Source organism: Sphaerodactylus townsendi, linkage group LG08 (assembly GCF_021028975.2).
Source record: "Sphaerodactylus townsendi isolate TG3544 linkage group LG08, MPM_Stown_v2.3, whole genome shotgun sequence".
Taxonomy (NCBI): Eukaryota; Metazoa; Chordata; class Lepidosauria; order Squamata; family Sphaerodactylidae; genus Sphaerodactylus; species Sphaerodactylus townsendi.
The window spans coordinates 89,380,058-89,407,488 of record NC_059432.1 but is presented as its reverse complement, the minus strand read 5'-3'; the positions used below and the strand labels follow the sequence as shown (position 1 = coordinate 89,407,488).

At 42.3% G+C, this 27,431-nt stretch overlaps 1 protein-coding gene across 1 annotated transcript; it reads right to left on the bottom strand.

Annotated features, from left to right (window-relative positions):
* Positions 1 to 1,538: 1,538 nt before the first annotated feature.
* LOC125438488 (vomeronasal type-2 receptor 1-like) lies at positions 1,539 to 27,431 on the bottom strand. The gene is made up of 6 exons (XM_048506925.1): positions 27,184 to 27,431; positions 14,405 to 14,696; positions 11,456 to 12,343; positions 9,563 to 9,790; positions 5,395 to 5,518; positions 1,539 to 2,855 (listed from the first exon to the last, which is right to left on the bottom strand). Exons 1-6 carry the CDS (start codon positions 27,429 to 27,431, stop codon positions 1,864 to 1,866), a joined length of 2,772 nt encoding a protein of 923 aa, XP_048362882.1. The 3' UTR covers positions 1,539 to 1,863.

Genomic DNA, 27,431 nt, shown 5'->3' with positions numbered 1-27,431 from the left:
GTTTCTCTCCAGCGTGTTCCTTGAGAATGCTCCTGGAAAGAAAATACTAGACCAGAGCTGCTCCTTTGCCAGCATTCCACAGAGATTCAGAACAAGTGTTAAATTGCTGGGTGTACCTGAGGTCAAGAAACAATACTCTTACCCTCGAGGCTATACATTACTGTCAGCAGATTTCCTCTGTGTATGGTTATGGCACAGGACCAGAACAAACGTTCACCCATCAGCACTGAAGCAGGTTTTAACCTGGACCGATAGCTTCCTTTAAAGATGCGTTTGCAAACAAGACTCTCATTTCCCACTTGATTTAAGAAAAAGAAAAGAGAATCTTTACTTTAGCTGTGTCATGCAGAGTTAGTGGAATGAAAACGGGAGATCTGATTTTTTTTAAGTGATATCAAAGCAACTGTTTCACACCAGCACCTGGATTTTATATACGTGGGAGACTGCCCATGTTTGCCTGGCTTACATTTAGCACTGTAGCCCATGCCTTTGATCACAGCAAAGGGGTTGCTTTGGTTACACTTCTCCCAAGTCTCAGTCAATAAGCATAAAACAAGGCACATCTTCAGGGCCCTGGCAAAGCTACCCAGTGGATAGTAGTAAACCATCAAGGGCCACCACTTCTTGGAGAGCAGAGCTGTCAACATCCAAGTAAGTCCTGGAGAGAAGACCAGGTGACCCTTCAGAAATAAGCTGCCCACACTAAAGAAAATTAGCATGTCTGCTGGTCTCTGGATTCTTTAGCAGCACCTAATTGGATCTCCAGCATCAACTAACATTCCCAACAGCGAGGATCATGGGATTCTATGACACCCTCCAGGGAAGAATGGTCTGTGTTGCTCCTGCCTCTGACCAGCAAGCATGGTGGTACAGAGAGCCACTGCCTGACACATAGGGCTCCACTGATATTTCTAGCCCAGTTATGCTAACTCTGATTGGCAGCAGTTCTGCAAGGTGTCAGAATAAGAGTTTAGATTCATACCTGATGAAGAAGAAGAAGAGGAGGAGGAGAAGGAGGAGTTTGGATTTATATCTCCCCTTTCTCTCCTGTAGGAGACTCAAAAGGGCTTACAATCTCCTTGCCCTTCCCCCTGTGAGGTGGGTGGGGCTGAGAGAGCTCCAAGAAGCTGTGACTAGCCCAAGGTCACCCAGCTGGCATGTGTGGGAGTGTACAGGCTAATCTGAATTCCCCAGATAAGCCTCCACAGCTCAGGCGGCAGAGCTGGGAATCAAACCCAGTTCCTCCAGATTAGATACATGAGCTCTTAACCTCCTACGCCACTGCTGCTCTGAAAGAAAGAAAGAAAGAAAGAAAGAAAGAAAGAAAGAAAGTAGGAGCTGCTTTGTATTTGTACCCTTTCCCTTCTGTAAGGAGACTCAAAGAGGCTCACAAACTCCTTTTCTTCCTCTCCCCTCCAACAGACACCTGGTGAGGTAGGTGGGGCTGAGAGAGTTCAAGGAACTGGCAAGTGATAACCAGCTGAAAAGATAAGTTTCCATTAAAGCTCCAAATTGACAAAAAAAAAACCCACATGAACTTGTAAGTGATTTAATTTATTGTAAAATATTACAGGCACTCTCATACTATTGTCACAGATTGAGATGATTGCTTTTTAAAAGAAAATGTTTTTAACTGCTGGCCTATTACAGTTGGAATTGATATAAATTACTATAAAAATAAAAAGCTCCTTGGGGACTACTGTGCATTATTTTGTCAACAAGCAGTTAGGTATGCTATATCTGTGCTATTCTGCAAGAAGCAGAAGATGCAACTTCCATAGGAACCAGGTATCTGTTTTCTCTCAATGCAGAGGACGAAAAATGCAAGAAAGCTAATTGAGATAGGCAAGAGATAGAAAGAGTCTAATCCTCCAGAACTGTGGAGACGGTAGTGTTGTTAACCTCGCTAGTACATGAGGCAGAGGTTGGTGGTGCGCTCTTGTCATTCGTGGCAGCTTTGCCATGCACTATTTCTTCTGTGTTCCTTAAAGGTTTCAATAAAATGATGTAACATTTTGGCACAAATATACACCCTAACAAGCCAAAGCTGGAAGCCAAAATTGCAAATATCTCCACCGCCACTTTGAACTTTCCTCTCGTGCTTAAGTAAGCCGGGACGAAGGATATCCAGACAATGAAGAAGACCAGCATCCCAAAGGTGACGAACTTTGCTTCATTGAAGTTGTTGGGGAGTTTGCGAGCTATAAAGGCTGTGAGAAAGCACTGCATGGCCAGAAACACATCAAACCCAAACATGACGCACAAGTAAATGATAGAGCCCTCGTCGCATTCAAAAATAATTCTAATGTTTTGGAACTGGGTGTTTTTAAACATACGGGGCGGTTTCAGTATGAGGTAGGCAGTACAAATGCCCACTTCGGTTAGTACAGAGAGGAGAACAATAATTTTTTGGAAGATTGGCTTGAAGACCATTCGAGCTTTCTCAGCAACTTTTGAATTTTTGGCCAGGTGAGTCAAGAGAAGCATTACAGTCTTTCCTAAGACACAGGAAAGACAAAGGGAGAAGCCCAAAGCGAGGGACACCTGGCGGGATTGACATGACCAGTCTACTGGCTTACCAATAAAAAGGATGGAAGTCATTAAGGTGATGACAAGAGAAATCTGAATGAGGAAGCTCAGCTCTCGATCATTGGCTTTCACAAGAGCCGTATTCCTGTACTTTATGTAGACACCAGTCACTGCCAGGACGACACAAGCCCCAAATACAGCTAGTACAATTAATGTGATTCCTAATGCTTCGCCATAAGCCAGAAATTCCACCTGTTTATGTACACATCCACTTCTGTCAGCATTTGACCAGTAATCCTCCGGACACCCAGTACATTCCCTTGCATCTGCAGGGGAAGCAATAAGAGAAAATATTTAAGTGTTATCGAATATGTGCTAAGGTTCAGCTCCAGCATATGTTTCCAATTCTTGTGATCAGCCCTGGAAGTAAGAAAAGAGGAAAATGCCCAAGGACAATTGCAAAGCAAATAGATTGTCTGCACATCAGGGATTAGGTAAGGACTCCCCAATCAGGCTGTGTTATTTCTAAGCTGCTCTGATTCTCAGCAGCCCTGTTTCTAGAAGGTAAGCACTGGTCAGAACTAGGAACTGGAGTGCAGTTTTGATCAGGATGCTGCTATCATAAGGTTTGCTACTGGAATTATGCAGTAACATCAGTTCTTTCAATGCTAAACCAGATGCTGAAGCGACATGAAGGAATTGGATGGCTGTTCATTTTGCTGCACTAGCTCAAAGCCATAGCAAAACCATGAAAACAAACAACATAAAAGGACAATCCCAGTATCAAGTAAAATCCACAACATATCCATTAGAGGAGTAAATATATGTAATAAGCATTTAAAACACAAGTTTATAGCTACCGTATATACTCACGTATAAGTTGACTCGCATATAAGTTGAGGCACCTAATTTTACCTTGAAGAACTGGGAAATCTTATTGACTCCAGTATAAGTCAAGGGTGGGAAAGGTCCATTGGGAGCTGGGGCACTGAGCCGGCAAAGGAGCCGCAGCTGGGGGAAAGGAGAGCCCCAGAAGCCTTTGGGAGGCTTTTTAAGGAGGGGCAAGGCGGGCACGCTGGGGTCCCCCTCACTAACTCATTCTTTTTTCCCCTTTCCCGGCAGGCTCTGAGGCTTGCCTTGGCTTCAGGGAAGCTGCCTCTCCAGTGGCCTGCCTCTATGGTTTTCTTAAAAGGGCAATGCTCCAAAGATTGCTTAAGCCTTAAGCAATCTTTGGAGCATTGCCCTTTTAAGAAAACCATAAAGAAAGGCTGTCGGAGAGGCAGCTTCCCTGAAGCCAAGGCAAGCCTCAGAGCCTGCCGGGAAAGGAAAAAAAGAATGAGTTAGTGAGGGGGCTGGCAGAGAAGAAGGCAGGAGAGAGCAAAGACGGGAGAGTGGGAATGCCGCACAAGAATTACCAGTAAGTGGGACCTGCGTTTAAGTCAAGGGGGGCATTTTTCAGCCTAAAAAAAGGGCTGAAAAACTTGACTTATACGCGAGTATATACGGTAAAAGAAACAATTAACCATAGTTTACTATTCTTATAATTAAAAATAATTCAGGGTAAAACCAGTGAACTGACCAGACACGCATGAGAGGGTTTTGACTGTGTCTTGGTAACCTGGGCCACAAACGTTGCCAGTTGTGTTGCCTACTTCTATCTATCTACAAATAACCTCACCAGTTTGTTCTGGCCTGACCTCTTTAAGCTTTGGGATACTAAGGCAGCTTTATATCTGTTTATATAAATGCTCATTCTCCTGTTTTTCTTTTGTGCTTGTAACTGTTGTTAGCATTTTGTACGCAGATGTGCATGCTTGCTCTGCCAAGTGTGAACAGTTCATCATGCATGGGTTTATTGTCAGTTTTTTTCTTCTGCATACTTTAAAAATACATGTCAGCATGGAGAATTTCTGGGCCAAGAAGCCATTTCACTATTGCTTGAATAGTACCCCCACCCAGTAGATGGTGCTATTGTGATTGCTTACCAAATAGCCTGCATGTTGCTATTTGTTTTATTTATTTAGAACACTTATGTGTGACTCTTCAGAGACATGCTTAAGGCAGGCCACAAAATAAAACAGGATGAAATGCTAAAAAGTAACATTATTAAAATTAACAAGCCATTAAAAACCTAGCCAATAAAAACCCAGAGCATAAACTAGCATAGACACCAAAGCATAAAATGTTTATCAGCGTAAATGATCCTCATAACTGTCTAGAAGTCGATAGTAAGATCAATTTGAAAGGTCAAATCCCCAATTAAAAGCCTAGATAAAAAGAAATGTCTAGTGCAGGCGTGGCCAACCTATGATGCTTCAGATGTTCATGGACTACAATTCCCATCTGCCCCTGCCAGCATGGCCAATTGGCCATGCTGACAGGGGCTGATTGGAATTTTAGTCCATGAACATCTGGAGCACCCTAGGTTGGCCACCCCTTGCTAGTGCCTAAAAGAGAATAAAGTAGGTGACAGCTTAGTCTCCAGGGGAAGGGAATTCGGTATTTAGTTGTTGTGTTCTGAGAAATACCTGGAAATTCAGTCATGTTTTATTGTGTGTGCTTTGGAGGTGATTTGCAGTAATTTAATAAAGCTTTTGTCTTTAAGTAAGTATTTTACTTCATGCCTGACAAGGTATTGAGGTGTATTAGGGCAAGAGTGAACAGCTGTTGCCATGATTTTAGTTTCTGCTGTTCTTAGGAAGGCTCAGAAGAAGAAGAAAGGGAAGAATACAATATTATGATTACTGTTAGCATTATGTTCAGATAATGAAGACTGCTTGCTGATTAGCTTTTCATAGAGCCCCTGGGATACCCCTCCCTTTTCTTTCTTTTTGGCATCAGCTAAATGTTTAAAGGCATTCCTACCTGTTGCGTTGCTGAACTGTCCTTCTGCACATTTTATGCAGTCGTAACAACAGGGAGGCTTTCCTTGCTGGATCCCCTTTCGATAACCAGGTTGGCAATTATCATTACAGGTGGAACGCGGGTTCTGCAATGATAACCAGGTGAGGAATCCAGAAAGCAAAAAATCTTTTGATGCAGTAGCTCAAAAACAGAAAGACCATGCAAACAAAATACATGCTCGGGCAAGCACACATCCAGACTGTCAATCTGAACAGGAGCTGCGACTTAGGCCCTTTATGCATGGAGTGCTTCCCATGACGCTCCTCGCCTCGCAGTGCCTTTGCAGTGAGGTCTCCTCGCATGTCCTTGTTTACATGCAAGGAGGTGCCCCGCTGTCGGCTACACAGTTTGCACGGCTCGTCTGCTCCCACTTCTGGGTCGCTCCCCCATCCGATGCAAGATTGAAGATCGCCAGCTTTTTTTAAGCCCTTTAAATGTACCATCGATATTCTTATATTAATATTGTGCGAGCCGCTATCATTGTTTTTGTTTTTTAGGGAAATACCTGCTGCTAATCTCTGCCAGGAGGGGGGGGGGAGCTGGTCCCCCCCCGACTCTTCACAGGGATTGACAGCTGGCATTTCCCTAAGCAAAAACAAAACAGTGGTAGCAGCCTGCACAATATCAGTATAAAAATAGCAATATTAGATTTAAAGGACTAAAAGAAAAAGCTGGCAATCTTTGATCTTGCATTGGATCAGAAGGATCAAAACCCAAAGCAAGGTGGAATCATTGGGGTTTCCCTGCTATCGCTAACTGTGGAGCTTTCAGAAACTTCAGTGCTGCAAGTACAGAAATCTCTGTGCCGGAGGAAACTTCTCCTCGCTGCGGGACAGCACACTAGTGAATAATCGAACTTAGCGGCAGATCATTTGCTTTTTACATAGATAGTCCCAGATTGAGTCCCTGCCGTATCTAGTTAAAAGAATTGGGTAGTCACTGATGAAGAACTGCTGCAGGTCAGAGCAAACAATATTGACTCTGATAGACCAAGGTCTGAATCATTTTAAGGTCTAATGAACTGTAAATTTTCTGCAGCAACAACTGGAACTAGGAGAGGCAGTAACCATTTCCTCAAAGCCACCCTGAATATCCATGACTAATATGAGTAATATAAGATTTAGAGCCACACTGCATCCACATCCAATGTTTTGTCTACTAGACAGTCAACAGGGTAAAGCCCAATTTTGTCAAATCTCAGAAGCTAAGCAATGTCCCTCCTTGGAAGGGAGACCACCAAAGAAGAATCTGAGGGGGAAAGCAATGGCAAACCACCTCTACTTTTCCCCTGCCTTGAAATGCTTGTTGTTGAGGTCATTGTAATTCAGCTGCAACTTGAGAACACTTTACCCACATAAGTAGTTTTGGCAGCACACCTTAGCAGGTCTACTCAGAAGTCAATCCCATTTTGTTAATTGGAGTTTATTCACATAAAAGTGTTCTTAGGCTTGCAGTCTTTGCAACTTCTGTGTTCTTGAAAGAATACGTTTTAGGAATAGGCCATTTTCAAATAAGAGAACTGCTTCGTATTTGCAATCAGCAAGACCAGTTTAAAAAACAAACCTGATTGGGGCCACCCTTTCTAGTTGACACATTTTCTCTCAGAAAACATGTGTTTATCTTATTGTGTCTCATGATTTAGATTATCCCGCTAGTTGTACCAACAGGATAAAACATTTTTATAGAAACTGGTAGTCCTGGTCAACAAGATATAGACTTGAACAGAGTAAGAATTTTAAAAACCTCTCATTTTATGTGAGGTGTACATGAGAGCTTATTTGTTTATTTGCTTCATTTATACCCCATCTTCTTCCCCACCTGGGGAGCCAAAGAAGCTTGCATCATTCTCCTGTCCACCATTTTATCCTCTCAACAATAAACCTATCAGCAAGGTTAAGTGGAGAGTATATGATTGGCAATGGGTCATGATTGGCTCAGGGTCACCTACCAAGCTTATGATTGGCCCAGAATCACCTACCAAGCTTCTATGGAATGGCTGGGATTCCAGCCAAGGGTCTCCAAGATCCTAGTCCAGGGTCTGCAACCTGCAGCTCTCCAGATGTTCATGGACTACAAATCCCATCAGCCCCTGCCAGCATGGCCAATTGGCCATGCTGGCAGGGACTGATGGGATTTGAAGTCCATGAACATCTCAAGAGTCACAGGTTGCAGACCCCTGTCCTAGTCCAACATTTTCACCACCATACTACACATTACACTCCTTTAGGTGTTTATCTGCCCACCCCCACTCATTGTGTGGTCAGTCCATTTACTGGCCACATTTTCTCTATCAGTTTCTGTGAAAGATCAAAACACTCGATAATATCAGTGCATACAATTTTCAGCACCATTATTAATTTTAGCATATTTTAAAAAATCTCTTTCCCCCTTCTTCTCGTAGGTACACGTGCTGGATACAAAATTGCACCTGTAGCCTCCTGGCTTCTTACGATGAGACTCTAAGAGACTGGTTCTGGGCCTAGGGGGGTTCCTGATCCAGCAGTGAACAGAAAGAGAATCCCAGGCAAGGATCCTTTTGAAATGTATGGAAAACATGTATGCATCCTAATATAATCTTAGTCACACTTCACACTCATCCTAAAATTAGGACAGCCAGATGGATGATGTGCATAGGCTGCCTTGGTTGCTGCTTGAGCTGGCTGCTTGAGCAAGATAGCTCCATTGATGATGGAAAGTAAAACTCAGCCTGGCTCATCTCTGGCCTCTTCTTTGTAAGGCTGATGATGTTCCTGTGTTTCTGGCCCTTCTCTGCTTCTTTGCCTCTTTTGCTGTTTCCCCTCACTCTCCAAAATGCAGTTTTTGTAAGGGCTGGTGTGGGGGAGAGTGGGTAAGTAGAAACATGGTGTGGGGAGCAACATTGCAAATATGGTGGCATCACTTCAGGGGGAAAAACAGAAGTAGTAGGAGAAGTGCGAGGAATCACCAGTAACTTTATGCTATTACCATAGAGTTTCTGGTGATTTCTAGAGCTACCACAATTGGTTCTGGGTATTCCCCAGAACAGACATTATCGTGCTCCCATCACTGGTGAGTTTTTAATTTTTTTAAAAAATTATTTTCATTTTCCTTCCTGCCAGTGCTTCAGTTGGTGGTGAACAGGAATTCAGGGTAGGAGATTCCCCTTGGCCCCCTTGTTGTTGGTCTTCTCCAGGCTCATCAGCTCCAACTGTCAATGGGCCTTTCCCCACTTACCGTAAGCCCCGCGCTACTTGAGGAGAGTAGCGCAGGGTTCCTCCTCCCTCCCCACGGCAGGGGCGGCCACAGGCCGCAGTCCGCTTCTCGACAAGCTGTCACGCTGTCAAGCGCTCCCTTAAGCTGTAGCCGGCATCCCAGGCGCTCTTCCAAACGGCGCCTTTTGATGACCCCGCACAGAGCGCGGGGTCGTGGGGACGCCTGGGCGCGCGCCTGGGATGCCGCACGCTAAGAGCAGCGCGCGGCATAGGGGGGATGGAAGGGAGTGGGGAAAGGCCCAAAGTCATTTCTCCTTATTTCATAATACCTGTTGGGGAGGGGTGAAGGAAGAGGCCAACTGCACAGCGATGTTCAAGCACATATCACTTACATCGAAATGACACAAGACAGTCTTTTTCAGGGTGTGGGAAAGGGATTGATCTTCAGCTTTGATATTACTTCTCCTGCATAGACTCACTTATATTTCCACTTACAATAAACACTTCTCTATCTCTAAACAGTCTTGATAAATTTCAGGCTGAAGTTGCTGAATATACAGACAGTTTCAGGGGCAGCTGCAAATACACATTAGCCGTCTCTTGGTCCTACAGGCTTAAAAGCACAAATGTAAGCACTGAATGAAACACTTCATAGAGTATAATCGATTAACAGCAAAAAAAAAGACTGAAGTTTTTTTTATAAATTTTGTTATGCTTTCAGTAGTAACTGCATGATGTGGCTCTAAAGGGAGGATTCCCATTTGCACTGGCACAGGATAGAGAAGGGCATAAATCCTTATAAATATTGCATGAAAATTATGAACTGGTAGCAATCCTATATATGATAAGAATTATATACATAAATGTGAAATGGGTGTTCATGTTGGCACAGCCTGTCAGCCTCTGGACATATGGACAGACAGAAAGAATTCACTTACTGCTGATGCTGGATTGTTCCAGAAGACAGAATCATTGTGTACCATAAACTCATAAGTATCTTCCCCGGTGCAGTTAAACATTCCAATATTCATGAAGGCAATTTCACCTGTGCTGTTCATCTGCCAGTTCAGAATGTCATACGGGGTGAACACATCCCCTTTGGTATCTATTGTTACATATTCACCCAGCAATGTGAAATTAATTTCATTCTTCATGTAGTACATTAACTGCAAAAGGGGAGGCAAAAATTATCACATGGTTATAGTATGCTTTTACTGTGCCTGAGACATAGAATTAAATAGGGCATCAAGTGGGGTAATCACATGGATCTTTAATGGGGGGGAAATCAATGCCTTGTGCTTTTCAGATCTGTGATGTGACATTTTAAAGATCAAAAATATGGCATGAAATTTTCGAAGTATTTTCAAAGTATTTTCACAGAGAAGAGAAAGAGGGGCTGAAATTTGGTGCATTCGCAGCCCAAGGTACCTCTATTGTTAGAAAACCTAGAAAGTGAATTGTCTTCAAAACAGAAGGTTCAAAGTGTACCCCTAGAGATTTACTTCCACACTATATAAGAAAGCTGATATTGGACAAATATGTTGCCAAATACATCCTTACTAAAGCATTCTGAAAATGGGATACTGTTACATTTAAAGTTAACAATCATGACATAAAGTTTTGATGATCATACAGGACAAATGAGGAAACTCACATATGTTATGGAAGGTTGAATGTGGGGAATTTTTTTGGGCCTCTAATATAATCATTTTTGATACAAGGTTAACAATTGCTAAGGTACTTCCACATAACAGAGCCTGGCCTTGTCAAACCTGCAGACTCCTTTTGAATTCTGAAGAGGATGAAAGATGCAATCAAAAATGGCTGCCACAGGAGGTAAAACCAACCATAACATGTCAACAAGAGTGGCTATGTATAGCTCTAAGTAACTTTTCAAAATTTCAGGCAGAAAACCATTATTCTATTAAAAACAGTCAAAGGTAACATACTATCTGGAAGTTATGAATTAGAACACATAAAAAATTAAACACTTCATGTAATTCTGACTTAAACAGAGACTTGGATTTCCCCAATCATTACAGTTTCAGATAGCTATACCATATCCACTTTTAGAGATTTTAATTGTATGTTCGCAACATGTTTTATCAGACTATAAACTGTTACCAGTATCAGTTAATTTTCACTTAAACTATTTGGTTGCCTCTTTAAACCTCTGATTTCCCTTATCATCCAGTATATATGATTTCTAATTCTGTTGATTTATGGTGGGATGCACACCTAACCAGTGTCATAATGAGGGGAACTGTGCCCAGGGCACGTGCGTGCCCTGTGCCCCTGCCACACGCTCGCCCACCCCTGCCCCAGAAAGCCCCTGGAACATCCCAGAATGCCCACGCAACCCCCCTTCCCCTGGGTGCTACGCCACTGCACCTAACCATTCTACATCTGGGGTGCTGTGTGGTTTCAGGGCTGTAAGGCTGAAGATGCCAGCCACAGATGCAGGTGAAACGTCAGGAGAGAATGCTGCTAGAACACAGCCATACAGCCTGGAAACCACACACGACCCCAGTGATTCCGGCTGCGAAAGCCTTCGACAATACATTCTACATCTATTCCTCCCTTTCTCCCTTAGACTGAGATTTACACTTGGAAGATTTGTGTAATTTATAGCAAGACTTTGCTCCCCTCTCCCCAGTCTTTCCCATAAGATCTGTGAGTATGATTTTCCTTCACATATCTGTCTGAAGCAGGGGTGTGTGTCTCATAAAAAATCATGTGGAAATAAATATTCTTAATTCTTAAGGCGCTGCTGAACGTTTGTTTTATTTTGCTTTGACACAGTTACCCCTTTGCAATAAATAAATGCATACCTGCCAAGGTTCAAATTCATCTATTGAGGCACAGGGGCTATTGGTGCCCTTAAATGGTCCTCTGCTTGGTTCACACAGGTCTAACAGATGGAGACCATAAGCAACGGCAAAGACAGCTTTATAGACATTATATGTTATCCTAAGTTCCGAAACGTCCAGGTAGGTATTGTTAAGTTCTTCAAGTTTCTCTTCTCCAGTGCAGTAGTGGTCAGAAGTAAAATTAACTCTGTTCTCATGACCAGTTACATTTTTCCTGTTATCTGTGTTATATGGTATACTGGCATTTGGCCAAGTGCAGTTGAATGCAGACTGCCAAAATTCAATGGTCAGATCATCATTAGGATCTTTACCCGGGTGTACATCCAGAAGAAATTCTTTGAGCCCTGGGATTTGACCCCTTTTTACTCCAAAACCAATAGCCCCACCAAGGAGAGGAAAGTATTCAGGCCTTGCAATTAAGTCTGATGTAACCCAGGCCTCACTTGCTATCCATGTTTTGCTACTGATGTTGCTAATAATAAGCTCTTCCACTAAAGGATGAAAGTCAATATCAGATGAGTAGACCACAATGACAGTGGCATTTGTTTCCTTTACAGTTTTGACTACTTCTTGAATTTTTGTCCTGGAGTAGATTTTGGGGATCGTCTCTGAGAAAGCTATGCAGATCTCTCCAGGTTTGCTTATCTTTTCAATCTTCTCTTTAAATGCTTTTACTCCGTATTTGCCGTAATCGTCATCTGCCGCAATTGTTCCTACCCATTTCCAGCCAAAATGCCGAACAAGCATTGCCATCCCTTGAGATTGCACATTATCACTTGGGATGGTGCGGAGATAAGTAGGGAACTGATACTTGTCAGAGAGAAGTAAAGAAGAAGAGGCATAGCCAACCTAAAACAAAAGCAAACAAAAAAAAGGGATTGAAGCAAGTATTGCGACCCTACATGTCCTTTACTTATTTCTGTGGCTCCTTGGCCACCAGAGAACTTATTTGTGCTCTCACAAAAGCAGTTGAGATGGTGGTGGCGAAGGAAGTGACGCCACACAGGGACAGTAGGTGGTTGTGTTGATAGAAAACAATGTAGAGAGCAATGGATAACTCATCGTATCAGATTTGTCATGACTCAGTTCTGGAAGTCCACTGGTGCAGAACTTGAGGCTGCGGAGTAGAGGGAAAAGAAACTGAACTGACCCTCCAGATGCCATCATGTCCCTATTCCCAGGCAGTTATTTGTTCTCCCTGAGGTAGCATGGCTGTAAATGCTTCCAAGGCATGGGGGAGGGATAAGTACATTTATTGGGGGAGCAATACGTGCATTTATTGAGGACCAGGATTTGGCAGGTGGTTGACCATAATATTTTTTTTACCCATGACATCTGGTAAATAGCATTTTTTGTTACTCATAAGAATGTATGTATATGCTATAATTGGAGAGGGTGGACCATGTCAGAAGGTCCAAATAAATTAAATATGGACACTGTTCACATCAAGTTTAGACAACCAGTGGCGTAGCGCCAATGGGACAGGGAGGGCAGGATTCCTTGGGCACATGCCAGTGCATGGGCGTGGCAGGGGCATGGGGGGGCACAGGGCGCATGACCCTGTAGACAACAGCTAGATTATGGTCCCTTCTGAATAACTCCTAAGTTTTCTTAATAGCCCTGTTCAGTTGACAAACTGTAGATAGCTTTCAACACACATAGAAAGATGGAGGAACAAGTACACCAGCCCCACTCTAGTCTGTGCACAGTTTATTTAATATTTATTTATTTAGGAGATTTCTATGTTGACTGTCCAGAGTCCTGTTTAAGGAAGCTAACAAGTAAAATAATAAATTATCAATACAGAACAACAAACCATTAAAACAAGCTCAGGGCCATAGACACAGAAAAAAGTCCATAAAACAGTTGACATAGCCCTTTGCTGTTGCTGTGAAGCCTTTGACTCTTAATGCACCTCATTGCCAGAGGCAAGACCCTTTGGTAAGATCCAAGGAACTCTTGGCCTGCGATTCTCAGCCTAGGGGTTGGGTCTGGGGCCTCTGCAAGATAGGGTAAAGGTGGTGGGGACCTTAAAGGGTTGAAAGAACTTAAGAAGTTTATACATCTGATATGTATTATGTTTTGGGTTACAGTGGATGATAGGTTGGGAAGGAGAGGGTTGATCCTGTAAGTTCCAGGTTACACCAACAAATGAAGGAAATTCTAGGGTGAAGGAATCAACTTGGAAGGTGACAATGAATGTTCAAGGCCCATTTCCAGTCATTTCCAAAGAGTGCACCATATTTGTTTTCATCTCCTGAGGACAAAATGGACTTCTCTAATCAAAACCATAAGCTGATAGGGCTCTAAGAAGAGAAGGTTTGGAGGCTGGAAGAAAGGATTGCTACTCTTCATGAGATCAAGAAAGGTGGGGGGATTTCATTAACAAAAGCCAGGAGGTCTTGTATAGGAATGGGGAGACCAGTCAAAGGGACCACAGAGTAGTGAAATTTTCTAATGATCCTCCTGTGAACACAAACTGGAAGGTATCAAGAATGATGACACCCAGTGACACTGAAACTCAGGAATTGATTCTGTTCCCGTTGGCAGCAGAGGATAGGACTTGTAATAATGATAATATTTACACATGGAGAGGTACTGACTGGACATTAGGATATTTTGTGTGTGTGTGTGTGTGTGTTAATTACATGTGGAATCAGCTGCCAAAGGAGGTGGTGAGTTCCCCTTCAATTTGTTGTTTGTGTGTCCTTACATTTGAGAGTTTAAAATGCCACACACATGAAGTTAAATTGTGAAAATAAATTTCCTAGATCCTCAGCATGTAAATTTGCCTTATGCCTCAGACCAAACACAGGAGATTTTCTAAATTATCCATACTATATACTCATTTTTGTATGTCTAACCCTTGCTTGTTCTCTTACAGTTAAACCTTGATGAGATTTACTATACCTGAGGGAAATAGTAAAGTCCAAGGATTCTTGAGGAAGCAATGGAGAGGGTTGATCCGCCTGCTCCAACGACTGCGGCGAGAGGAGCCCCACTACTGCATCGGAAGACAGGGGTTGTTTCATTCTGCCCAGTAAGGAAAGCCAAAGAATTCTCAACTGTTTTGGACATTGTGTAGCACGTGTCGTAGATCTGGTAGCCCAGAGTAATGTTTGGTAGAATGTCAGGATTTTGGTTAACATGATTTATGGCATGTATCATGGCTTTGACCCAGCGGTAACCTCGAAAATTAAATCTGCAGAAGCAAAAGAACATGATTGCATTCAGAACTGTTCTCTGCGATGTGGCATATTTTCCTGTATTTATTAAAGTTTGTTCATACAGGTCAATACACATCCCATAACCAGAAACAGCATGCTCCAAAGGCATCCATTAGGCATTCCACCGAGTGCACTGTGAACTGTGCAGTACAAGTTTATGCCATCTTCCTTTGTTCATGAAGGAACTTTTGCAAACTTTTGCAACCATAGCAATTGCAGTATCTGTAATTAATGGCATACACCCATTCTGCAAAACAGGCCAGAATTATTTTTCCATGTTGCAGATGAGCGAGTGAGACTAAGTGAGTTCATAGCTGAGACTTTGCCCAGCAAGTCTCAGCTTTCACCTGCTTTCCATGGGGATGCATAGACTGTGACTCTGCATGCTCAGCAAAAAAAGAAAGTATGAGCTTGCTCCAAGTAAAGAGCAATTGAAACATATAGGTAAAGGGAAATGACTGAGTTGCTGACATAGGGCTGCTAATTCCCTCTCCCAGAGTGCTCTTTGGAGTAGCAGAGAGTGTGTGCCATGAAGATCCTGAGTACTGAATCAATACAATCAAAATCATGTGGCAGCTAAAGCAAGAAGAAGAGAAGAAGAAGAATTTGGGATATATCCCCCCTTTCTCTCCTGTAGGAGACTCAAAGGGGCGTACAATCTCTTTTCCCTTCCCCCCTCACAACAAACACCCTGTGAGGTGGGTGGGGCTGAGAGAGCTCAGAAGAACTGTGACTAGCCCTTGGGGGTCACCCAGCTGGCGGGTGTTGGAGCGCACAGGCAAATCTGAATTCCCCAGATAAGCCTCCACAGCTGAAGTGGCAGAGCGGGGAATCAAACCCAGTTTCTCCAGATTAGAACGCACCTGCTCTTAACGACTATGCCACTGAAGGAATACAGATGCTCTGCTAGTTGCCAGTTTCCAGACAAAGGATACATCCAGTTCTTCATACTGATAATGTTTTGTAGCTGACAGACAGAAACTCCAAGGAGTTCTGCACAGTTTTTAGCCCCAAACATTTTGCAAATGTTTTATTTCAGCCTCCAAATGCTATTTGGATCCTCTAAACTAGTGATCTTTTTTCCTGAAACATTTTTAAAACATTTCCTCCTTGCCTGAGGGGAGAAACAGGAAATGTTTTATTTATCTCCTGAATTTGAAGTTCCATGCCTCCCTTCGACTCTGCTACTTTCATTTCTCCGGCCATCTGCCATTTTCTGCTGCTTCAAAGATTCTATGGCTGTCTGCCATTTTCTGAAGATTCTTGCAGACATTTTCTCATCTGATCTCGCAGCTGCCCACCGTTTGTTGTTCATTAATTGTTGTTCATTAATACATTAATTATTGCCTACCAATTACACAAATGTGCTTTTTTTCTCTTTTTTAAAATTTTTTTGTGTTGTGGATTTGATGCTATGTAGATTTGACATCACGATCAGCAAAGATTGAGAGATCGAGTCTTCATAGCATTGAACTAATGCATGTGTCTTCTTTTCAAAGAACTCTTTTCATTGGAAACATTTTTACAGGCTATGCGGACAAATCCCCAGGAAAGTGATTCTTTTCAAAACATTTGGCAAATGTTTTAAATGATTTGTGCAGAAATGGCCACTCTCTCCCCACTCCCCCATAGCATCTTTGAGCTTCATTGATAAAAAACACTCTAAATATAAAGAGCCCTGGTCCTCTAGAGAAGTGCAGGATCATTCTAAAGTATGTCTTCAAGGGCTTTCAGATGTGTGTGTAAAGGGCTTCCAAACAGAGGTATTTTACCTTTGCCTTCCTCTGCAGAGTCTTCCTTGTTCCAAAATAATTTTAGATCTGAGGGAGGTTTCAGAAGCTAGCACCAGGGGTAGGGAACCTCGCGGCTCTCCAGGATGGAAATTCAGGGAACTCATATTCCCATCCCAGCCCCCCCTACCAGCATGGCCAATTGGCCATGCTGACAGAGGCTGATGGGAATTGTAGTTCCTGAACATCTGTAGAGCCGCAGGTTCCCTACCCCTGGGCTATACCATGCCACCTTTCCAGCCTTGTTTTCTTCTTCTCCAGAGAGAAGACTTGGAGTAATGTTTCATTAGAGTAGATTTCAGTTGAACACCAGGAAAACAGTTTGACAATGGGACCAATTAATCTGGGGTTGTGTGGTAGCGGGGTTCACTTTATAAAAGGTTTTCAAGTATAGGCTAGCCAGCCATCAGAAAATAACTGACAGCTCAGTTATTTTCCACTCATAACTTTCATTATAGGCCTGAAGCCTGACCCATTGTTTGAGAGAACAAGAAACTACATGAAGGGACTTAATTTCTTGACAGCACTTACTGGAAGTGATGTCAATGTGTCACCAGTGATAGAGACCTAGGCCACAGTTTGCTGTAGTAAGTCCCACATGATCCCCACTGGTTGCCAGGGGATACCTGGCAACCCTAACTCATGGTCATCAAGAGCATGGATCAGGGGAGAAAATTCTAGGTCCCATGTTACCCTTGGAGCCAGCTAAGTCATAGATCACCTCTTTAATTTAATATAATGTATGGTTTATGTGAGAGTACTCACAAGGAGCAGTAGCTTTCTGTAACCCTCCACTGCCTGGGAGAAAGAGCATTTGAACTATGTGCTTTAAAATCAACACACACACACACACACACACGCAGTCACACAAAGGAACTCTGTTCATAAATAATAAGACATACAAGGAAATTCTGCCATGCAATTCCAGGCCCCATTCAAAGTGAATCAATTTGAATAATAAACACATTTGAGACAGTTCATCCGCCAGAAAAAAGGAGATGAAATCAAACATATAAACAGTACTCCATGAATTATTCACCATACTGCAGCAGAACAACACAGACATCTCTCTTTTTCTGAGGCAGTAATTGCAATATACTGTTTAAATATCCTCTGCCTACTGCTTCAGCAGCCAAAAGAATCCCACGAGGAAGCAAAAGTAAATCTACTGCTCTCCCAGTTTACACAACAGGCAGTTGAAAGACTAAAAACGTATTTTTTAAAATTCTATTTTGCATTTGCCGTGTAAGCAAGATTATCTGGTGATGCACTGCAAGATGGTTCCTCTTTTACAGCCTTTGGTATCACAAGCTTTATTGTCATTTAAATTGCAGTGAATTCTTTGTAAGTTGCCAGCTCTCAGTACTTCTCAGGCCCTAGTAGACCAAGTGAGAAACTTAACACATGCACCAAATGGAGGCTTGCCAACTTCCTGGTGAGTCCTGAAGATCTCCTGGAATCACAATTGATCTCCAGGCAACAAAGATCAGTTCTCCTGAAGAAAATGGCTTCTTGGGAGGATGGACTCTATTTCACTACATTCCTGCTGAGCTTGATTCCTTCCTAAAACTCCATCCTCCCTAGTAGAGTTGCCAACTCTGGGTTGGGAAATACCTGGAGATTTTGGGGGTGGAACCTGAGGAGGGGAGGGGAATAAAGTACCTATTTCCTCCAGGTGAATTGATCTCTGACCCCAAATCTCCAGGAAGTTCTCAATCCAGAGCCAGCAACCCTAACCAAAAGGGGGCGGGGCAGAAAACATTTCCCAACATTGTGACCATATTGCAGGAAGACTGAATGTGGAAAAGGGAGGGAAGGAAGGAATGGCTAGTTTGTACACGTGCAAAAGTTCTATACATATACTGCACCAAGTGAACCAGGTTAAAGTCTCAAGGAACTGTAGGCTCATTCCACACAAGCCCCTGAAAATGTTTTCCAAATGTTTTGCAAATATTTTCAAAATCCATCATCTGTCCGCACTCACCCCCTCGAAAATGCTTCCTGGCCACCATTTTCTGGTCATTCTGGGGTTTTCTTTAACTCCTTGGATTCATAGCTACAAAGCTTCAAAGCCTCAGTCTGCAATTCTCTAGGATCATGTCTACGTAGCTACATAGACACGACCCCCCGAATTAAAAAAATCGACAGAAATACAGCACAAGACAGCTGGCACAAGACAGCTGAGCTCAGAAAATGGTGCCGATGAAGAAGGCCAGGGGTTGTAGAGAGGCATGGGAAACTTTTTAAAGAGATTGCACAGTAAGTGAGAAAGTTTTCCAAAACCAATTGCTAGGGAACAGCGTGCAAATAAAACGTTTTCAGCCTAAAAACCATGTGCAAGTCCATAAAGGAAATAAATGACTTTAGGAAGGGAACAGCTGGGAGGGAAGTGGTGGGGGAGCTCATGTTTAAATTCCACCACCACTCACTATTTCTCCCAAAGCTGCTTTTCCTGTAAAAACAAAGGTCTGCTGTATCACCATCCAAAAATAGCTCCAGTGTCCTGAAGAACATTTTGAAATGAAGAATCTCTAAGCCAAGCAAAGCTGCCACCTCCCACACATACAATCATCAGCTTCTTTCCTCTTGTCCTCTCTTTGATAATGCCAGTGCAATCCTAAACCAAGGTATAGCATTCCAAGTCCATTGACTTTAATGGGCTTAGAAGGAGGTAACTCTGCTTAGGATTGCATTGTCAGCAACCTGTTTCCGCTCCCATTGCTGCTGAAGTAGCAGGTTAGGAGTGTTGTAATGGGTACGCAATACCCCTGGCAGAGCCTTCTCTCACATATACAGTAGCACATATCTTGACTCCCTTCCTTTGTCCGTCTCATCACTTCTGAACAAGGTAAAAAAAATTCTGTTTCCTTAAACAGATTCTGTTTAAAAATTCTGTTTCCTTAAGTTTTTTTAAACATTTGATGTCAGCAGTTTCTTGAAACTATTCTTAAAAGTGCCCTCTCTGGCTTCAAATTCAGTTTGTTGGGGGGTTTTGTTTGTTTACATGGAGGAACATTATAGTGGTTTGAATGCTGAACTCACATTTGCAAGAACCAGTTTTGAATCTTTGCAATGAAAGGTTGATTGAGGCAGTCCCATAACCTCACCCTAACCTACCACTTAGGATTGTTGATCTGGTCTGCTTATTTCAAGATGCTACAACCTCAGCAGTAACATCTGAAGGTCAGACTCAGACCTAAGATCATGTGAGGTGATTCCTTTCTTTGGCACCTTCTCTGCCAGCTGTATTGTTCATGGAAATGGCTACAACACAGATTCTTCCCGAGTTCTCTAGATTTCCAAAATTCTGAGTGGCAAGGAAACACCTATTCTGAAGCATCTCCTGTGCTGCTAAAGGTAATGTCCAAAGTATTACAATATTAGTTGGGAATTAGTTGAAATTTACTTTTGAAACAATTGGTATCCAAGAGGATTTTTTTAGAGCAATTAATGGAATTTGTGAGCAACAGATAGCAATACTAAAAATAAATGGAATTAACATGCGACCATTTCCAATTCAAAAAGGGACCCGACAAGGCTGTCCACTTTCGCCCTTGATCTTCAATGTTGTTCTGGAAGTATTATTAAATAAGTTAAGACTTGAATCTCTTTATAAAGGAATTCATATCAAAAATATAAACATTAAATTAAGAGCCTATACTGATGACTTGGTATTACTTATAGATGAACGCCATTGCGTTCACATCCTACATGTGAGCTCCCAAAGGCACCTGGTGGGCCACTGCGAGTAGCAGAGAGCTGGACTAGATGGACTTTGGTCTGATCCAGCTGGCTTGTTCTTATGTTCTTATGTTCTTATGTTCTTAACCACAAAAGAACCTTAAAGCCTCAATAAATATAATTGAACAATTTTGCTCACTAGCGGGTTTTAAATTAAATAGAAAAAAAAAGCTATTGGCATTTAATATGTCACAAAAGGAAAAAAAGGAACTAATGGAGGCATCAGAAATACAAATAGAAGATGGACTTAGATATTTAGGCATAATCTTGGAAAACAATAACAAAAATATATTTAATAATAATTACAAACAGATGTGGTTAGAAGTCAGGACAAAATTGAATAAATGGAAAAATGCCCAGCTCTCCATTTCAGGTAAAATAGAGTTGATTAAGGCCCCTTCCACACATGCAAAATAATGCATTTTCAAACCACTTTCACAGCTGTTTGCAAGTGGATTTTGCCATTCCGCACAGCTTCAAAGAGCACTGAAAGCAGTTTGAAAGTGAATTATTCTGCATGTGCAGAATGAGCCTTAGATTCTGCCTAAATTTCTACTTTTATTTCAAAATCTCCCTATCATATCAAATAGAAATATAGTGAGTGAATGGAGAAAAGAACTACATAAATTTATCTGGAACAATAAAAGACACAGAATAAGGTATTCCTCATTAATAGAGATTAAAAGCAAGGGAGGCTTCTCCCTTCCAGACTTAAAAAGTTATGATGCCTGTGCTTTTATGGGTTCAAAAATGGAGAACCCTAGAGGACAAAACCCTGTTAAATTTAGAAGGCTTTAATAATAAAGTCGGTTGGCATGAATGCTGATAGCCAACAAACAAAACAGGCATTTATGAAATCAATAACCATTTTATTAAAAGATCACTCCTAACACTGTGGAATAACTATAAATATTTTATTTAAAAAACATATTGGGTCTCTAGAACAGAAAGTTGTTTAAATGTACAAAATGCTAATAATGAGCTGTGGGTTACTTACAGAGATTTAATTTTATGGTAAAATGAATCTCCCAGGCTAAAAGGGAGATCAAACATAGTAATAGGAAAAGATCAATGTCACTGGTACACTTATCGGCAAATTTTGCAACAATTCACTCAAGACAGTAAAGACTGGGGAATAAATAAAAAAAATCCATTGAAATGGACAAAATATTAGTTTCAGATAACAAAAAAAGGGATAAGTAAGATTTATAAACTGTTATTGAGTTTAATAACAGAAAGAGAAGCAGTCAAAGAAGTTATGATAAAATGGGCTCAAGACTTAGACAAAAATATTCTGCTGCAGGATTGGGAAGATGCTTTCAAAATTTATAGCAAATTTTCTGCCAGCCTGGAATTGAGAGACAACTTCTTAAAAATGCTACATAGATGTCATCTCATACCACAGCTGTTAGCAAAAATCTACAAGAACAATACACTTTACTGGATATTCTCTCGGGAACGTATGTATAAAAAAAGCTCTAATTAATAAATAAAAATAAATAAAATAAATAGGAGCCCTTAGAGAGCAGGCGATTATAAAAAGCAGAGTCAATAAATAAAAAATAAATAAAATAAATAAATGTTGGAAATGTCATAAATCGTTTCAAAATGGAAGTTTAACTTAATTTGGAAACATGATTGGAGATTCTTTTGTTAAATTGGGGAAGTCACCCTTAAATTATGCAAAAAGTTTCTTCTTTTCTCAATTCTCTTCTCACTTTCTTTTCTTTCTTCTTACCCTTACTTTCTCATTTTCTATTATCTAACCACCATTTTCTCTTTCTCACTGTCTCTTTTTTCTTCTTTTTTATCTTATCTATCTGACTAGTTGTATGTCAGTAATGATTTTTTTGAATGTCATCTCTATGTCATTTATGTCACTTATTATATATTGTAACTAATAAAAATACTTTTTTAAAAAAGGTAATGTCCAAAGTGGCATTTTTTGTATAAGAATGCACTAAAGCAGTTTGAGAAAGCCTCTGTTTCAGCAGCCTGGTTTTTAATAGGAAATGGTGGTTCAAGTTATAAACAGAAAAGCAGTCCATATTATTATAGCTGAGACTCAAGGTTCTTTTATATACACTCTTTAACCTGCTCTGGTTTCTGAAGCCAAATGGATTTCAAACAAACAAACAAACAAACAAACAAACAAACAAACAAACAAACCACTTTTAGGGTAAATTGAAGTTCTCCCATAATTAGTGAAGCCTTCATCCAGGTTTTTCAAAACCTGTGTTGCTCTGAGTTTTGTTATTGTTGCTGCACTGCTGAGTCATAGCAGATTGTCAACAGAAAGGTCTGTCATTCTTTTAAAGGCTTCACTGCCCTTTCTCTTGCCTTTTCCCCCCTTTCTGGCCATTTTTGTTTGGCTGATGTTTCTACACAATAACACATGGTGCAATCAACGACTAAACTACATCTTCCAGAAATGCTTTTCAAAATTCCCTAGTAATGCGCTTTGGTTTCCCAAAATGTATTGGAGGCTTTGATTAAAGAGGTAATTGTATGGCATGTCTTCTTGTCATTCCAGCATCACAGAGTGACCCACTTTATTTCTCCTGACATGCAAAAAAGGTCAGACTTTGCTCATGAGGGACAAGTCATTTCAGATTACCCTATCACAATGAGCTTGAAGTAGTAATCAGCTGAAGAAAAGAAAGCAGAAACTTAGAGTCTAAGATGTGTGAGTTGTCCCCAAATTTGGTTCATTCTAACACAGCCAAGAGCCCACTTTGTCAGATACAATTGTCCTAGGTGAACCATTAAAATCTCATGACACGGTAATCTAGTTTGTTTAAAATATGCCATAATTTCCTTTTTTTTGTTACTATCAATCAAGACTGGGCATGACCTATGGTTGCCAGCTCTGAGATAGGAAATTTGGAGACTTGGGGTTGAAGTAGGGTTGCCAGAACCCTGCCAGAGGCGGGGAATCCCCACTTTGGACCCCCTTCCCTGGCACCATCCAGCTGGCTGACGGGGCTTTTACCAGGCTTAAAATGAGGCCTTAGATAGCGTGATGATGCCATTTCTAGAACTGACATCATCACACAGCTGACAACAGGAGAGATGCTCTGCTTTTGGGGAAAACTTTATAGTAAAAATAACTTCTACCATAGATTTTGCCCAAATACCAGAGCAACTTCTGCATTGTCATTGACATGATTTCACTTTTGAAACTGACCATCACATAGGTGACATCAAGATCTCATTTTATCCTGGGAAGATTCCCCTCCTTCTGATGACCTGGAGGGACCTGGCAACCCTAGGGTGGAGCCCTGGAAGCAGGTATTGAAAGAGACCTCAGAAGGGTATAAAACCATAGAGCAGTGGTGGCGAACCTATGGCACGGGTGCCAGAGGTGGCACTCAGAGCCCTCTCTGTGGGCACGCACAAATAGAGTCCCCCCCCCCAACACATCTAAGACCTAGTTTTGGGGAAGCAGTGTAGGTAACCCTGCTAAGCGCTATTAAACTCCACTGATTTTTATGCAAAGAACTAAAGTGTGATCCCCACCTGGGAGGCCTGGCTGTTGGCAGTGGGGCTTCTTGCTCCTAGGGTCGTGGGATGAAGAGCTGTATGGTTCAAAGCAAAGCCACCGACTACCACCAAACTTACTCCCAAGTAATGCATGCCTCGGGGGCCACTGTTTTTTCTAAACTAAAACCTCAGTATTTGGGTTAAATTGCCGTGTTGGCACTTTGCGATAAATAGGTGGGTTTTGGATTGCAATTTGGGCACTCAGTCTTGAAAAGGTTCACCATCACTGCCATAGAGTCTACCCTCCAAAATAGCCGTTTTCTCCAGGGGAACTGATTTCTGTCACTTGGAGATTAGTTCCAATTCCAGGAGATCTCCTGGTCCCTCTGGAAGTTGGCAAACCTAGATTGACCCTGTCTCAAACATCATCAAAGTGATGTCCGTCTTCAGGTACTCAGGGCACGAACTGAAATAGCAATGATCTGACAATGATCCCACCCCCACTGACCCAGAGTGGGTCCTAGAGAGTCTGTAGGACCAAGTCTGCACCAGCAGGGGAGACACAACCTTTCTGCTCCTCTAGGGGGCTGAGAGAGGCAGTGTGGACAACTCCCATGCAACTCAGACATGGTTCCAGAGACTCTCTAAGACCAAATCCAAGTTGGCGGGGTGGTGGAGGAGTGCATATCTGCTCATTGCCTATCTAGGGGCCCTAGAGAGATGGCGAGGTGGTGAGTGAGCAACCTAGAGAGTCTCTAGAAACAAGTCTGGGCCGGTGGGGGTGGGGAAAGGGCACCACCTCACTGCCTTTCTAGGGACCCTATAGAGGTGGTGAGGCAGTGAGTGGGCACCATAGAGAGTCTTTAGGGCTAGCAAGAACTGCCACATCACTGCCTTTTTATGGGTCCTAGAGAGATGGTAAGTCATCACCCTCCCGCACTGGCATGATTTGCGGAGAGGGCAAAAAAGCACATGACTGGTCAGATGGGCCTTGTCCCTGTCCTCTACTCCTCAGTTCCTTCCATGCCACTTTGTCTCTGGCAGAATGGCAAAGGAGGAAGGCCACAGCATGGCCATTGCCTACCAGTCCTGCTGATGATGGCTAAGTTGGGTTGGAAGATCTACTTATACCTCCCCTCAAGGGGGCTCAAGCCCCCTTGCAGAGATGTCCTGTTTCCCCCTTCAGTCCTTCCAACCCCAGCAAAGTTTATTCCCAGGGCTGCAGGATATGCCCAGTCTGAAATTGCTCCCTCCTTGCATGAGCAGAACTCCTTTGACGAAAGGAGAAGAAGAGTGCAACCACTCCCTTCCCTCATCCCTCTGCATCCTCCCAAATCGTGTGGCCATTATTCTACGCAGGAACTCATGTGACACCGGGAATACATTTGCAGCATTGTTAAGGAGTGCTGTGGGAAGGGCCAGCCAGAAAGCTGGGGATTCTTGCATGGTACTAGGGTTGCGAGTTCCAGGTTGGGAAAGTCCTGGAGTTTTTGGAGGTGGGGTTTGGGGGAAAGGAGGGATTTCAGCAGGATATAATGCCATGCAGCGTTCTTTTCAGAGCAGCCATTTTCTCCAGGGGAACTGATCTGTCATCTGGAGGGCAGTTGTAATCCTGTAAATTAGCACCGCCATGTCCTCTAGCCCTGTTACATTTATTTACTGAGCAACAGCGTATCTTCTTTTTTATATCAGACAGCGATTCTTCTTTTTATATCAGAAAACAAATATTGCCCTGTCAATAATTTAAAATATCCCTCAGCAGCAGTGGAGTAAGAAATCTACTAAATAAATGCTTGCAAATAGATGTGTTAAGGGGGAAGAAGAAGAGTTTGGATTCATATCCCCCCTTTCTCTCCTGTAGGAGGCTCAAAGGGGCTTACAATCTCCTTGCCCTTCCCCCCTCACAACAAACACCCTGTGAGGTAGGTGGGGCTGAGAGAACTCCAAAGAACTGTGACTAGCCCAAGGTCATCCAGCTGTGTGTGCTGGAGTTTACAGGCTAATCTGAATTCCCCAGATAAGCCTCCACAGCTCAGGTGGCAGAGCTGGGAATCAAACCTGGTTCCTCCAGATCAGAATGCACCTGCTCTTAGCCACTGCTCTTAGCCACTACGCCATTGCTGCTCCTTGTGCTCTGTGTGTTGTGCTCTGTGTGTTGCCCAGGTTGTGCTCTGTGTGTTGCCCAGGTTGTGCTCTGTATGTTGCCCAGGTGAATTCATGCATACCGTTTCCAGACCTTGACCCATACTGGTGTGCACACGTGAAAGAACAGAAAGACATTTAAAAATATATACGAATAGTTTGATGTTGAAGACCGGGAGTCTTGTGGCACCTTCAATACTATTTTTTGAAAATTTCAGCATACACATTCACTGACTTATTCAGATGGGTTTGTACCAGGTTTCTAAAACATTGGCTATGCAGAATTGGCCATGCAATAGCATTTAATTCCTCCTGCACGTTAGTATCGAAAATTTGCTGTAGTGTAGTGGTTAGAATGCCAGTCTGGGATCTGGGAGACCCTGGTTTGAATCCTCGTTCTGCCTTGGAAGTTTGCTTTGGACCAGCCCTTCTTAGCACAACCTAATTCACTGGGTTGTTGTAAAGGTAATGGAGAAAACAAGAATGATTCTATTCTCTATAGATCCCCACTGGGGAGAAAAGTGAGGTATAAAATAAGTACATAAAAAATAAATGTATTATTTTGTTTTCATTGGTGATTTACATTAATTTACTTGCAGATACACTAGAGTCAAGATGTACGCACGATTCAGACGGATGTTTAACTGGGAGAGAAGACTGAATTTTAAACAACAACAACCCCAGTATCTCCTACTATTAAAATATTAACAGGGCATTCCCTAAGGAGAAAAACTGGAATGAAACAGAATGATTTGGCAGGGACTGTCTTTGGTAAATAAAGACAGTCAGTGTTGTTTTCACTCATAACTTGGTTTACCTGAAAAACCCTCAGCAATTCTAACACTGCAGACTGTGGGGGGAAAATATTTTAGGGCGTTAGAGTTGTCACTACTCATGGTGTGCACACCCTACTCTGCTGTTGGCTCTGTTTGCAAGGTTTGGAGAGCTTCCAGAACTTTCCAAAGCCATTTGACCAGAAGTAACAATGCAGTGTACTTGACAAAAAAAAGAGATGCTTGCGTTGTCCCACTTTAAATTTATTTTATTTATTTTAAATGTAGTCGTTAAGTTTTATGTTGGGACCCGCCCTAAGCTCTGTGGGGAAAGGGCGAGATACACATTCAATCAAATAAATAAATAAATGCTCTCTTGCACAACATTGCCACTCCACAGGCTGGAACCCTAAGAAAATATATATATGTTGCCCATTTTTCTCCAGCTACATCATTTCCTGTTAATCAAATGCACCCACCCACACCACAATTGTCTCCCCAGCACTGATGATGTAAGAGAAAAAGTCACTTACCCCTCACACATTGGTGACATTGGTGGTGTACTAGTGGGGTCTTCTTCTAGTATGGTCCTGAAGTGGATTGGAAACATCCCTCCTATGACATGATCAGCGTTTTCAGCTTCCACATAGCCCCGTAAATCAAATTTCCCAAGCAGCCGGCATTCTTCTTCACCTTCAGGGACTTTTTCTTCTTCAGCAACCAAGCACTGTAGAGCGCATACAAATAATACTAGGAGCCCCCAAAACTTCGTGTGGGCCAT